The 12,998-nt window shown below is 42.0% G+C and overlaps 1 protein-coding gene across 1 annotated transcript in view; it reads right to left on the bottom strand.

Moving 5' to 3' along the window:
* The window catches only part of GLRA1 (glycine receptor alpha 1), an 85,084-nt gene that overhangs the window by 30,621 nt on the left and 41,465 nt on the right, over positions 1–12,998 (bottom strand). The window contains exon 3 of the mRNA XM_063120893.1: positions 9,007–9,074. Coding sequence (XP_062976963.1) covers positions 9,007–9,074 — 68 coding nt within the window. The remainder of the gene's footprint in view (positions 1–9,006; positions 9,075–12,998) is intronic.

Raw genomic sequence — 12,998 nt, forward strand, 5'->3', positions numbered from 1 at the left:
GAATACCAATTGAATCCATCAGCCTCCGAGGATAGAACATTTCTATAAGGTCCCCCATCCTGGCAGTCTATTCATACTAAACTTCCATGAATATCCAAAGCCCTTTCCCCCATCCTGATAATTTTTTGTCTGTCCAGAGCAAACCAATAGATAAAGATATGACCAGCCAGATGTGTGTGTCAGGTATTCTAAAGCTACAATTCCATGCACACTTGGGAGCAAAAAGCATTGATCTCAATGGAACTTCTGAATAAACCTAAAAAGGTTCAAGTTTCATGAGTATTAAATAAATACTTTCACTTTGATTTCAATATCATCCTCATCTAAAATAAAACATTTTATTTATTTAAATATTTTATCCTGCTTTTTTATGAATTAAAGCATTTTACAAAATTAATGATATTTTAGGGTGAAATTTTATGCATGTTCAGACAGAAAAAAAAGTCCTACAATTCCCAGTATTCCCCAACCAGCATGGCTGGCTGGGGGATGCTGGGAGTTAAAGGATGTTCCCCCACCCCCTGACTACACATGCATAGGGTTACACCCTAAAATCATTTAAAAAGGGGAAAACTCTAATCAAATTATGTAACAACTATATCATGTACTGTGAAGTGCAGACAATGATATTGCATTACAATCCAATTCACCCCTACATTAAATCATTAAAAAAAAAACTTTTCAGAAAAGGAATGCCTTGTAGGATTTTCTAAAATGTCTTCAGGAGGGTCTATCATAATGAATGTTTCCCCAGGTTAGAAGCTTGCCCCCAGCGCCCTAACCAAAAGCACCTAACTGGTGACACTTGAAGCAGGACCTCTTCCTAAGAAAAGTAATAGGGGATATATAGGACAATATGCAAGGTCACCTATAGATGTTATAACCAGTGCTGCTGATTGGGCTCAGAAGCAAATAAGCAGCAATGCATTTAAAACAGAACTGGTCTCATAAGTCATACCCTCCAACAATTCACAAATGCAAACAGCAGTTCTCTTGTGTACTTATAACATGGCTCTTTTCACATCAAAGATCACTTCCTCTGTGCCCATTACACACCGCCTGAAGGCCCTTTCCGCCTGATGTATGTTAAACTGACCATAGCAGTTTACTTTAAGACACACACACACACACCACCACCACCTCAAAATGTTTAATAGGATATTTAATTCCACCATGTATCAGGTTGTACTTCTTAAAGACTAGCTGCAACTCAAACATCCAGAACTTTTATTGTGTACATAGGCAGGTATGGCAGGGGTGGCATGAAAGGGAAAGGGTATAGTGCCATTTTATGGCTGGGTGCATTCATTTGGATGCACTAGAGTCAAGATTTACACGTCCTGTTCTGAGATTTAACAAGAGAACTTGGAGTGGGCTGAACTTGGAGTGGGCAAATGGGAATGAAACAGAGGCAGCATTTTAACAGAAACTTGGGCCTCTGTTCTGAGTAAACAGAGATAGTTGGATATGTTCTTATTGCCCTATCCTCATAAGGAGAAACATTTTCCAAATAGCAACTTCCAATCAGTTTTCAGCATTGCCACAGGCAGAATTTGTGAGTTTGCAAAGGCAGGGATGACCGATGATCTTCATTGTCCACAAAGTGCCTCAGCTGATGCAGAAGATGGAAAAGGATACTCCACGCCATTCCTGGATCCTGCATTTGTAAGGGCAAGCTAGAGTTCAGAGGGCTGTCTTCACAGTGCCGAGTTGGTGCCACTCTGCCACCAAACCCCACACTATCACTGGTGCACGGTGGTGGCAAGTTATTTATTTATTTATTTATTTATTACATTTCTATACCGCCCAATAGCCGGAGCTCTCTGGGCGGTTCACAAAAATTAAAAACATTCAAAGTATAAAACAACAGTATAAAACCATAATATAAAACACAATATAAAAGCTCAACCAGATAAAATATCAGATTCTTTGATATACTGGATGAAAAGAGCTATCATGATTTAAAATGGGGCATATAACATAAATGGCAGGCAATTCTTATGTTCATCTCACACATTCTTAAGTTGTCCTCGTAAGGGGAGGCAGCATGGGCTTTCTGGCATGCCCCCTCCCCCCAGCTTCCAGCAACCAATCATGGGTTGCCATCTTCCCAGGAACACCCCTGGAGTGGCTCTGAGTGAGGACAGACTGGCAGAAGGGTTTGGCTGACCTTACTCTGGCTGGAAAAATCGAGGTAAGTCTGATTTTTGAAGGTAAGTCCATGCATCTTTGCTCTGGGGTGGCTTCGAGTCTGTGGCTGCATCATATAACCAACACGCATGGATTCAGAGCCACCCTGGGGCAAAGATGACATCAAGACAGGCCCTCAGGAGTACCTCCAGGCTTTGAACTTGGCCAATGATGGATTGACAAAGTATATCAATGACAAGCTTGTTTCCTTTTCTAGGAAATTGTGGTCCCCAGCTAGCCTTACTACTTTTTGGATGGTTTCATTCTTTGCATGAATTCATCCAGTTTGCTCATCCTTATCCATTCTACTGTGGTTCCAAGACACTGGTTGCCCTGGTTCAAATAAAAAAGATCCAGAAATGTCACTACAACAACATTTCAAGGCAGAATGAGCTTATGAAGATACCTAGGCCCATTCATCCATCTGCCTAGCTTGCATAGGGATTTCTCTCTCTTTGATGGCTTCAACTCCTTAAAGTAACTGTCCAGGGTTGCTTGAGAATCAGCCGAAGGGTTTCTAAAATTTGGCTGTCGTTACTCTTCTTAAAAAAAAAAATGACTAAAAACCTGGGCAACTAATTTACTATATTTCTGTAGTAAATATAGCTGATGATATCAGCTTGATGATATTACCACACAAAAAGCTGATCTTTATGTTATGTCTAAAGGGTGGTGTTTCGAGTTCTGCGCTATTGTGGTAATGTTTCAAATACACAGGGCAACGTAGGAATGAGTGGATGATGCAGTTATTTCCCTTCCAATACCACTAGCTCCCGCTAGATCCTTGTGGGCCTCCTGTAGGTGTCTGGTTGCTCATTGCGGGATCAGAATGCCAGACTAGACAGGACTTTGATCTGAACCTGCATGGCTTTTCTTATCCTCTTGTGTCCTTATTTCAATTTTTTTAAAAATTATTATTATTATTATTATTATATAAAATTATTATTATTATTATTATTATTAATAATAATAATAATAATAATAATAATAATAATAATAATAATAACAATTTATTTCTTACCCGCCTCTCTGATTGGATCGAGGCAGGGAACAACAGCAAGCATAAAATACATAAAATACTAATTAAAAACAAAGTATACACTGTTAAAAAACATCCTAAAAGCATCCTAAAAGTATCCTAAAATTCTACTGGATAGAATTACGGCTTTCAAGAAGGGCATGTGAAAAAAAACCAAAGGCAAGGGGTGGAAATGAAGATGTGTCTTAGAAAATATTTACTTTTGCCAACGCGTTTCGGACTTATGAAGTCCTTCTTCAGGGCAATTCAAGTAAGAGTATAATTTCAATTTTCTCCAGAGCAAAATGATCTCCGAAACGCGTTGGTAAAAACAAAATCAATATTTTCTAAGACATATCTCCGTTTCCACTCCTTGCCCTTGGCTTTTTTTTCACACACTACTTGGAGTTTCCTTTCGTTTTTGGCGTCTTTCAACAAGGGCATCTGTCCCTATTGCAAACATTGCCAAGCAGAGATGCAGTTTTAGCTGGAGGTGCTAGTAATGGAAATATGTGCTGTTCTATTGTTCTATTGTAATGATTGCAAAAGACAGACAGATAATGCGCTTCAGAAAGCATCTGTCTATTTACATGTGACCGAGGAAGTGCATCAAGCATTAAATGTATTTTCCAGCTTGACCCCCTCAGCTGAATTTAAAACAAATCGCATCAAGCAAATATAACAGGACTTCTCCAGTACAACTAAAAGCTCATAAAAATGCCACTTTTTTTTTTGTCTTGGGTTACAGCAAGGTTCATCCACAAATTCATGCACACCACTTGATGGTTCAGCTCTTGAAAGCTTATCACTTGATGATTCTCAGCTATATGTGTGAGCTGCCTCCATCGGAATGCATTGCATTTTCTCCCTCTCTCACAATACTAAAACCTGGGGTCATCCTACAAAACTGATTGGTGAGAGATTCAGACAGATAAAATGAAGTACTTTCTTTACACAGCATATAGTTCAACTATGAAATTCAAAATCACAAGATATAGAGATGGCTGCCAATTTCAACGGCTTTAAAAAGGGGTTAGGCAAATTCCTGAAGGAGAAAGCTATCAACGGCTACTAGTTCTGATGGCTATATGCTACCTCCAGTATCAGAGGTAGTAAGCCAGTGTAAACCAGTTGCTGGGGAACATGGGCAGAAGGGTGCTGTTGCATCATGTCCTGCTTGTAGTTTCCTGGTCAACAGCTGGTTGGCCACTGTATTAAGAGAGTGCTGGACTAGATGGACCCTTGGTATGATCCAGCAAGGGTCTTCTTATATTCATTTGAGGTGGTCTGCTAAAATGAAAATTATGTTTGTAATGTTTGATCTGAGATAGCTCTTTGTTCCATGCAAGTCTTCACTTGGTGGCAACTGACCCTAAGATCATGGCTTATGGAGTCTTTTTCTAGAGATTTTATGATATAGGAAGAAACACATATTCATCCAATGTGGCCCATTGAGCCCTGAACACTGTATATGAAATTTTGTGGCTGATACCAACTACCATTTTGAGCATCCTGCATATGCTGTGCACTACGGAACAGCGGGAAGTTGACCTTATTCCCATCCTTCAACCCCTAATGGCCAGTGACGTGGATAGCTAGTGAAATTGCTAGCCACTACTGCAGAGAGACTGAGGGAAAAGAGAAATTTCTACCTCTCTTTATTGGGAGCCAGTGGAAGAAGTGGGGTGTCCCTCAGTTGGCACTGTGCAAGTGCGCAGTTGCCGACTGGCTATGTGGCCTCACTGATGTCAGCAGCTTGCACTGGTGGCATCAAGCGAATCAGCAACTGCTTGCATGGATGGCGCTGACTGTGATGCTCTCTGCCTCCACTGCTACTTTCCGAAGGGTATCATTAAGGGCAGGGCTTCCCCTTTGCCCTGTAGGAATAGATGGCAGTTCCCACTAGCAGCTTAGGGTGCCCATGTGAAAAGGAGGACAGGGCACCTGTATCTTTAACAGTGGTATTGAAAAGGGAATTTCAGCAGGTGTCATTTGTATATATGGAAAACCTGGTGAAATTTCCACTTCAACACAACAGTTAAAGCTGCAGGTGCCCTCTTTTAAATCTGGTCACTCTAGTATAGCTCCTGCACCTTTAACCGTTGTGATGAAGAGGGAATTTCACCAGGTTCTCCATATATACAAATGACACCTGCTGAAATTCCCTTTTCTATGCAACTGTTAAAGATATAGGAGCCCTGTCTTCCTTTTCATATGGTCACCCCACACTAGCACTGCTACTTCACCAGCTGACACTGCCTTTCCCCAGTGATAAAATCCTGACATAAATAGCTGGGTAACTGAAAGATAACAAGAGGGCAGCCCTGCCTTTATTCATACATAAAGATGTTTCTTCACAACTGCTGTATTGCTCTGGTGCAATGCAGTGTGTCCCCATTATAATGAAGAGATATATGGGCATGCACTTAGCATCTTTAAAAGCTGCTTTGCTCATGGCTGTCACACCTGAGGACTGTGTTATGCAGCTGAGAAAGAGTTTGTTACTCTTGACTGAAGCAGTAGGTGATGGCAATTTTGATTGTTACTGGGAACTGGACAGAGATTTACTAGAACCTAATCTACAGACTGACCCAAAGAGCCTTAGATTCACACAACTGTATATTATTTATGTAGCATATATTGACCTAGGACACAACATTAGGGTCGTTGAGCATAATGATTTTAAGGTGCTTTTTCTTTTGACAGTCCATTCCAAAAATAAATTATTATCTCTTTCTTTTATTTTTTATCGTAGCATGCTCTTTTCTTTCTTGCTTGCTCTTATTCTGTGAATCTCACCTCTGGCAACCATCTCTTAGTAATTCCCATGTATTTAACGTCTTTCTAGTTTCCACTCTTACTCTCACTCATTTTTGATGACTACAAACCTGCTTCCCAGAATTCCTGCCCATCTAATCTCTTGATAATGTCTTTCCTTTACTGATGGCCTTTGTACTCCTTCCAGCTCCTATTATTCTCCTTTGGATTGTCCCCCAAACTGTGTTTGTGAACTCATTAGACCTTTGCATGTTGACACAATGATAGCTACTGATTTGTGTGCTGCGAAGATTGCCTCTAGTGTCTTTAAATGTCAACATTAATGTCTTATGTGTGGACTAAAATTCCCAATACTGGCACTTTTACAATCTTTCTAGATAAAAGTTGAAATTGTAATAACTATGTAAATATCACCCCCAAGGGGAGCAGTGTTCTCATAGTGATCCCCAAACTAAAGTGTATGGCCATCAGACTCTGCTGGGTATATCTGATCAGAAAACCAAAAGCTCATAGCTTTAGTTTTCCACATGAAACTCCAAAATGACTTTGAAAAGCAATTGCATTTTAATCCTGAAGAAACTGGTTTAGTATTTTCAGTACGTTGAAAAACTGATTTGCATCAAAAAAATTTTTTTGTAATTGATTGCCATGAGTAAAACTGACATCTACCATTCCCTAATGAAAAGCAACCTCCTGTATTTCAATTAAAACCCCCAATATTAAAGTGGGAAAACATCTTTCAAGAATAACAGCTACCTCATCTTCAATGGTTTTATGACAAGGATGGTTTCCTGCAGCTTCCTTTCTTCCGTGACAAGAAATGGGAGGCTCACAAAGGACTTTGGAACTGAAATCAGGAAGTGTGGTAGATAACCCTCTGATGTGGGCACCACTCCACTAGTACTACCATGAAGGTTGGGCTACCTCCAACATTAGATGAGTGGATTTCCACTTGAGCAAGCCGAGTTCCTCCTCTCCCTTAATGGGGAGCAAAGAATTGCAGGGGTGAGCAGGCTGGCAGTGAAGAAAGAAAGGCTGGTGAAGTGTGTCTGCACAGCTGTAGCAGCACAGCCCCAACAGCTGCATCTCCTTCCCAGAAAGTGACTGGTGAGCCAATCAGCATGATGATAGGGTGGGGCCAAAGAGGTGGACCCAGCAGAGTGAGATCTCTCCTTTGTTCTGCCTCCAGTTCAACCTGAGGCTCCCAAAGTCAGACCTTCCACGTGGCTCCAGGATTGCAGTTGCTGACTTCTCCAAGGGTAAATCCATGGGGGAAAGAGATCACTGAGCTCGCGAAAGAGCTCCAGAAGATGGGCTTGACAAGGAGCAGGCCCCCTGCCCACAAAGCAGGAGCAGGTTAAAGACCTCCAAAAGCCAAGCAAAGAAGAGCAGCATTGCCTCCGCCACCATGAAGCCAAGGAGCACACCCGGAATCAGTCAGCAGGTAGCCTGGCCGATTACAGGACCCATGCCCTATGCTGTCACCAAGCCTATTCCAGTGAGTCAAAAAAGTTGTGGCCAATTTATTATGCCAACTATGCCTGTGTGTCTATTTGTTCTCGTCGCTTCGTCAACTGGACTCAATTAAGCACTCCCCACAAAATGGAAGTCCCTCTTTCCCTTCTTCCCCAGAGCGGATTTGTGGGACACATACAGGACTGAAGGAAGGAAGAAAAATTCTATCTGCCAGTGGTATCTGTCCTACTGGTGGAAGGATTCCATAATGGTTGCATGAGCAACTGTGTCCCTGCCAAGCTGATGTCATGCTGCAGCCACTTATGAGCATGTGGCATCCAACTAACCTTGGATATGGTGCAAATAACATTGGTTGTGCAAATAACAGTGGTTCGCCTGGCACCTACGTTATACTTTTTTCTACACCAGGGACATAGCTAGACAGGGCGAAATCCCGGGGCTATCCCCGGGATCGTCCCTGTGCATCTACATGATGCACAGGGGATCTCGGAACAGGGAGTGATGATCCCTCCCTTGCCCCGGAATCTCGCCCTCCCGTTTGAGCCCATTTTTTCCATGGTCTCGGGATGATCCCGAGACTGCAGAACGTGTGTGGGCATCGTGGTTTGTCCCAGTTCCTTGTGATTCCTTGTGAGGAGCTGGGACCCACCCACGGGGCGCAGAGCTCCTCAGGAGCTCTGCACCCATCAGGGGTGGGGTGAGAGGGAAAAATTAATTTTTTTAAAGAAGACTTACTTTCTGTGCACGAGCATTCGTGCCCTCTTTCTTCTTTAAAACAAACAAAAAATAGCAGCTGAGATGTCGCGCACTGCATGTAGACCAGTGCGACGATCTCACAATCATAAAATTGTGAGATCGTCGTGGTACAACCCCCTGGTCTAGCTGAGGCCCAGGTGAAAACCTTTTTATTTTCCCGGTATTTTAACAGTTTAACTTTGCTGGTTTAAATCTGTACTTTAAATCTGTATAAATCTCTGCATTTGCCATTCGGTTTTATCCAGTTGTGCTTTTATATTGCACTTTTACAATGTGTTTTTATATTGTGGTTTGCTTATACCTTGAATTGTACTAGATGGTTTTAATTTTTGTGAACTGACCACAGAGCTTCAGCTATTGGGCAATTTAGAAATGCAAAAATAAATAAATAAATATCTTGGATTCACCTGAAAAACCCTAAACCTGTAGCATTCCTTGAAATGGGAGCTTTTTCCCCCCCTGGTTAGTGATTACATAGACAATGTTTCCACAAACCTGTAGTTTTCAACTGCTGATCCAAAGCAGGAAGGGAATCTGATTAACCTTCTGCTGCTCACAGGAGAGATTCCATCTCCCTCTGCTTCCAAGAGAAAACTGTGACATATACATTGAGTTTGCTACTTCGCAGTGAGCTTGCTACTCACTGCTGAGAAGGGAGAAAAATGGAATCTGGAAATAGAGAATCAATGACCCTTTCTAGCACAAAGTAAATGGCATACCCGACTTAGAACAGCTGTCTCATGATCTGGGTATGCTTTGCACAGGCTATATATTTAATTTGTACTTACCATAGTGGTTTCTGCAATAGATCCAAAGCTGTTGATGAAAATATTGCAGCTGACATTCACTGCAGGGCCTGAAAAACAAGTGTAGATTGGTCAGGAATTCTTTGTGTGTCAACTGGTAAAGGTAGATCAGTACTCTTGTACTAAGTGTGCCTTGCTGAACATATAGTTGCAGTTAAATTTGTATAATGTAGAAGTTATATTTGATTATGTTATGTGGAGCTATTCATGTTAGTAAAGTTTATATTTGTTTAGGTTACTTTATTCTGTGTCCACCCCCCACCCATTTCTTACAATGTCAGCCATATTGTTTCATATTTTGTATTCAGAATTAAAACTGAAAGGCTAAATTTAAAGTTACATAAGTGGACCATCACATGCACAATAGGAGTTTCCCTTCCCATCCTTCCACTCCCCACCCCATGCATGTCCGAAATCTACTCGAGAGCATCTTCCAAGGCTCTGCATCAGATTTATACACATGGGAGGAGGGGGGAACTGAACAGGGAAAGGGAAATTCCATCCACCAGTGGTGTCAATTCTGTTGGTGGAAGGACATCACTGGATACAAACCAAAATGATGAAAAGGGGCATTTTCATTCCCCTGTGGAAAATTTCAGGTGTAGTATTAATAGTCCCCTTTCATACCATCTTCCAAGCATTTACAGTGAATGTGTGGAGGGAAATCATTGAGGACTTTCAGATGGGGGAAAATCGCATTTCCTTATCATGACTCTGCTTCTTGCTTCTCTTCTGCATTTCAAATGAGTTGAAATTACATGAGGAAGAGAGCAGCGACCACGTGGCTTGTACAGTTCAATGGGACAGCGCCATCTAGGGGGTGTTTCATAGCAAAACTTTGCCTGCACATGGCAAGAAATCCCAACGTATCTCAGAAGAGTCGGGTTTTCTGAGGATTATTTTTTTATCGCTAAACCTGGGGAATGGAGCTAGAGAAGTGCAGGAGGTTCACAGTATCGTCAAAATGACTGGGAACTTCTGTGAGTGGCTGGTCACGAGCATGCTATAAATAATAATAATAATAATAATAATAATAATAATAATAATAATAATAATAATAATAATTTATTTGCCTCTCCCTGTGGATCGAGGCAGGGAACAACACCAAACGCAATATAATACATAAAATTAGTTAAAACCAATACAATATTAAAATAACAATCACAGCATCTTAAAATTCTTAGGTTTAAAATTCAAAATCACTCGTTTAAAGAAGCCCATTGTGCTGCTGTCCCTGCTCCCATTGTGTGTCCATTTGCTGTATGTGCACATGCATTAATTGTACACCCCTAGGCTCTGCATACCCAGGAACATTGCATGGTGATTAGCGGTAAGGAGAGCAGCGCAGTCTTGATCCCCATTCATGCATTCAGCATCACCACTGGAAGATGGTATGAAAAGGGCTTAAATGTGGGCCTTACTACTTACTACTTAATTAGTTATTTACAATTTACTAATTAGTTACAAACTAATTTACAAATAACTAATTAAGTTGTAACTAATTGTAAATTAGTTATAACAAATAACTAATTAAGTAGTTATCTTACTACTTAATTAGTTATTTGTTGCATTTATATCTCACCTTTCCTCTAAGGAGCCCAAGGTAGTGTACAAGATCCAAAGCAGGAAAGGAATCTGATTAACCTCCTCTCCTCTCCATTTTATCCTCGCAACAACCTTGTGAAGTAGGTTAGGCTGAGAATTAATGACTGGCCCAAATTCACCTTATGAGCTTCATGACCGAATGAGGACTAGAACCAGGATCTCCCAAGTCTCAGTCCAACACCCTAAACACTACACCACACTGGCTCTCAGCTCTGATGCTGCTGTCATTGCTCTCTTGTACATTTCAGTATGTGTGTAACTCAGTGGGCTTGAAGGATTAGACAAGACATTTAACCAACCCAATGGTTCAGTGCATAGGAGGAGTGTTGCTTTGTGAGTTTCTCCCCATTTGCCAAGGTGTGTTGTCTTTTTCAGACTAAATCTTATTAGATAACGGGAAGGACCGCCGAGTAAGCTGGGCATGGTTCACTGGAGTTACATCACCTAAAGACCTTCAGCTCATTGACTCTTCGTTACAAAAGTCTAGAAATCCCTTTGGACCAAAGGCACAGAAAGCTTTGCGTACCCTTTCCAATAAAGGGCAGCCCAGACTGGGGAGCAGCAGGAGAGGATTCCAGGAGGAGTGAGAATCACAGGTGGAGAACGGAGCCTCTAGTGTCATCCACCGAAAAGATCAGACATGTGCCACTCTGAACTTTGCTCATTGCACATTTGTTTTAATACTTACAGTTCTACCTTGGAGAGGTTACAGGATTAAACAAGCCAGCAAAGCTATTCCAAATCAAAATAAATCTTTCTGAGTAGCAACAGCAGACTGCAACTTTCAGTAAGGATAATGTACCAATCTATATTCAGGGCTAGGATCTGGCTGGCTGAGCACGAAGGGGAAAGGGGTGAGAAGAGATCCATCCAGCTTCAAAGGCCTTTCTGAGAAACAGCTGTAACTGGCTGTCTGGACACACTGAATTCCTGTAGGATTCCTTGATAGAATCTGAGGTCTGCTTCCTACTTGCATGAAACCTGCTAGATTTTTCTACATTTGATTGCTGTATACTGGGCCTGGATTAAATCTTCAGTGTTCTGCACCTGATTACTGCAAGAGTGCGCTGGGCTCTGTTGCCAAGCTCACAAAGGCCGGCAGCAGTAGTTTAAGGTGCACTTCTAAGCGAGCACTAATTTGGGAGTCAATTCCTCTAAAATCAATTGGGTTTACTTTGCAATCAATATTGTTCTGTGCTGTTCCCTTTCTGAGCAGTGAGAGAGGTCCAGGGACAGCGCTACAGAGTCCAGTGACCTTTGGATGTGATAGCACAGGACACTAAAGGAGCAATCCAAGATTCTCAGATGGAGTGCTCCAATATTGCAGAAGCAAGGAGGAAGTGGATTTGTATTCCTCCCCCTCACACCCTGTGAAGTCGTTTTGTTTCTGGGGGAAAAAAACATTCCCAACCATTCATTTAGACTAGCTCCAGGGCTGGTTTGAATGCTCCCCCATGTTGGAGGTGTGGTTGCAGGCTGGGAGGGCTATGGATTCTGTGGATCCACAGCCACTCCCTCCATACCACTGGCACCCCATGACACATCCCTTTCCTCTCCTCCTTGCGGTTGGAGTTCCAACCTCTGGGAGAAAGCTACAGTGGAGGTTTCCATGGTGGGTGGGGGAAAAGAATCCAGGGTTTGATCTTTCCCTCTGAGGGCGAACCTTTTGCTCTACCCTTGGATGGGAAATCCACCCTATTTGATGGCCTCTGGGACACCCTCATAGAGATCATTTGATTGCTCTCTTCCCTTCCCTTCCCTTTGCAATATCTGTTTATTTACAAACATACAAGCTGAGCAAAGTATTTCAGCAGCAAGAGGAACCTTCCAGCAGGCAGCATCAATGTGACTCCTTCTTTGGCTTCCGTAATAGCAACAGTTTTATCCTCCACTTCAGGCAAGAAGGACAGCTCTCTGTCCTATTGTCTCTATCAATTTATTTATTTATTTATTACATTTATATACTGCCCCATAGCTGAAGCTCTCTGGGTGGTTTACAATGTAGCTTTTACCACAAAGAGCGTCATCAGACAAGCATTTTATCGGACCCTTGTTACGAGCCACTCATAGATTTTCATGGGTCCTTTTCACAATACCATCCGCCTCCCGCATGCCTGCCGCTCCTTCAACTCATTTTTCCATCACACACACGCACAAAAAAGACCCAGAAAATCTGATTCTTTTGGCTGTGATGAAAGTTGCTGCCATTTCCTGCTGTGTGCAGGAGAAGTGGCACGATAAAAATTGGCCATGTATTGTTGCTTGCTTCCTCTTTCTTCCCCGTGTGAAGAAAGAGGAAGTTGTTCATCCCTATTGTGGGACAGGAGCAGGAGACAAAGTGATGGTAGGGAAATGCAATTTCACCCCGT

This window comes from Elgaria multicarinata, chromosome 3 (genome assembly GCF_023053635.1).
Source record: "Elgaria multicarinata webbii isolate HBS135686 ecotype San Diego chromosome 3, rElgMul1.1.pri, whole genome shotgun sequence".
Lineage (NCBI taxonomy): Eukaryota > Metazoa > Chordata > Lepidosauria > Squamata > Anguidae > Elgaria > Elgaria multicarinata.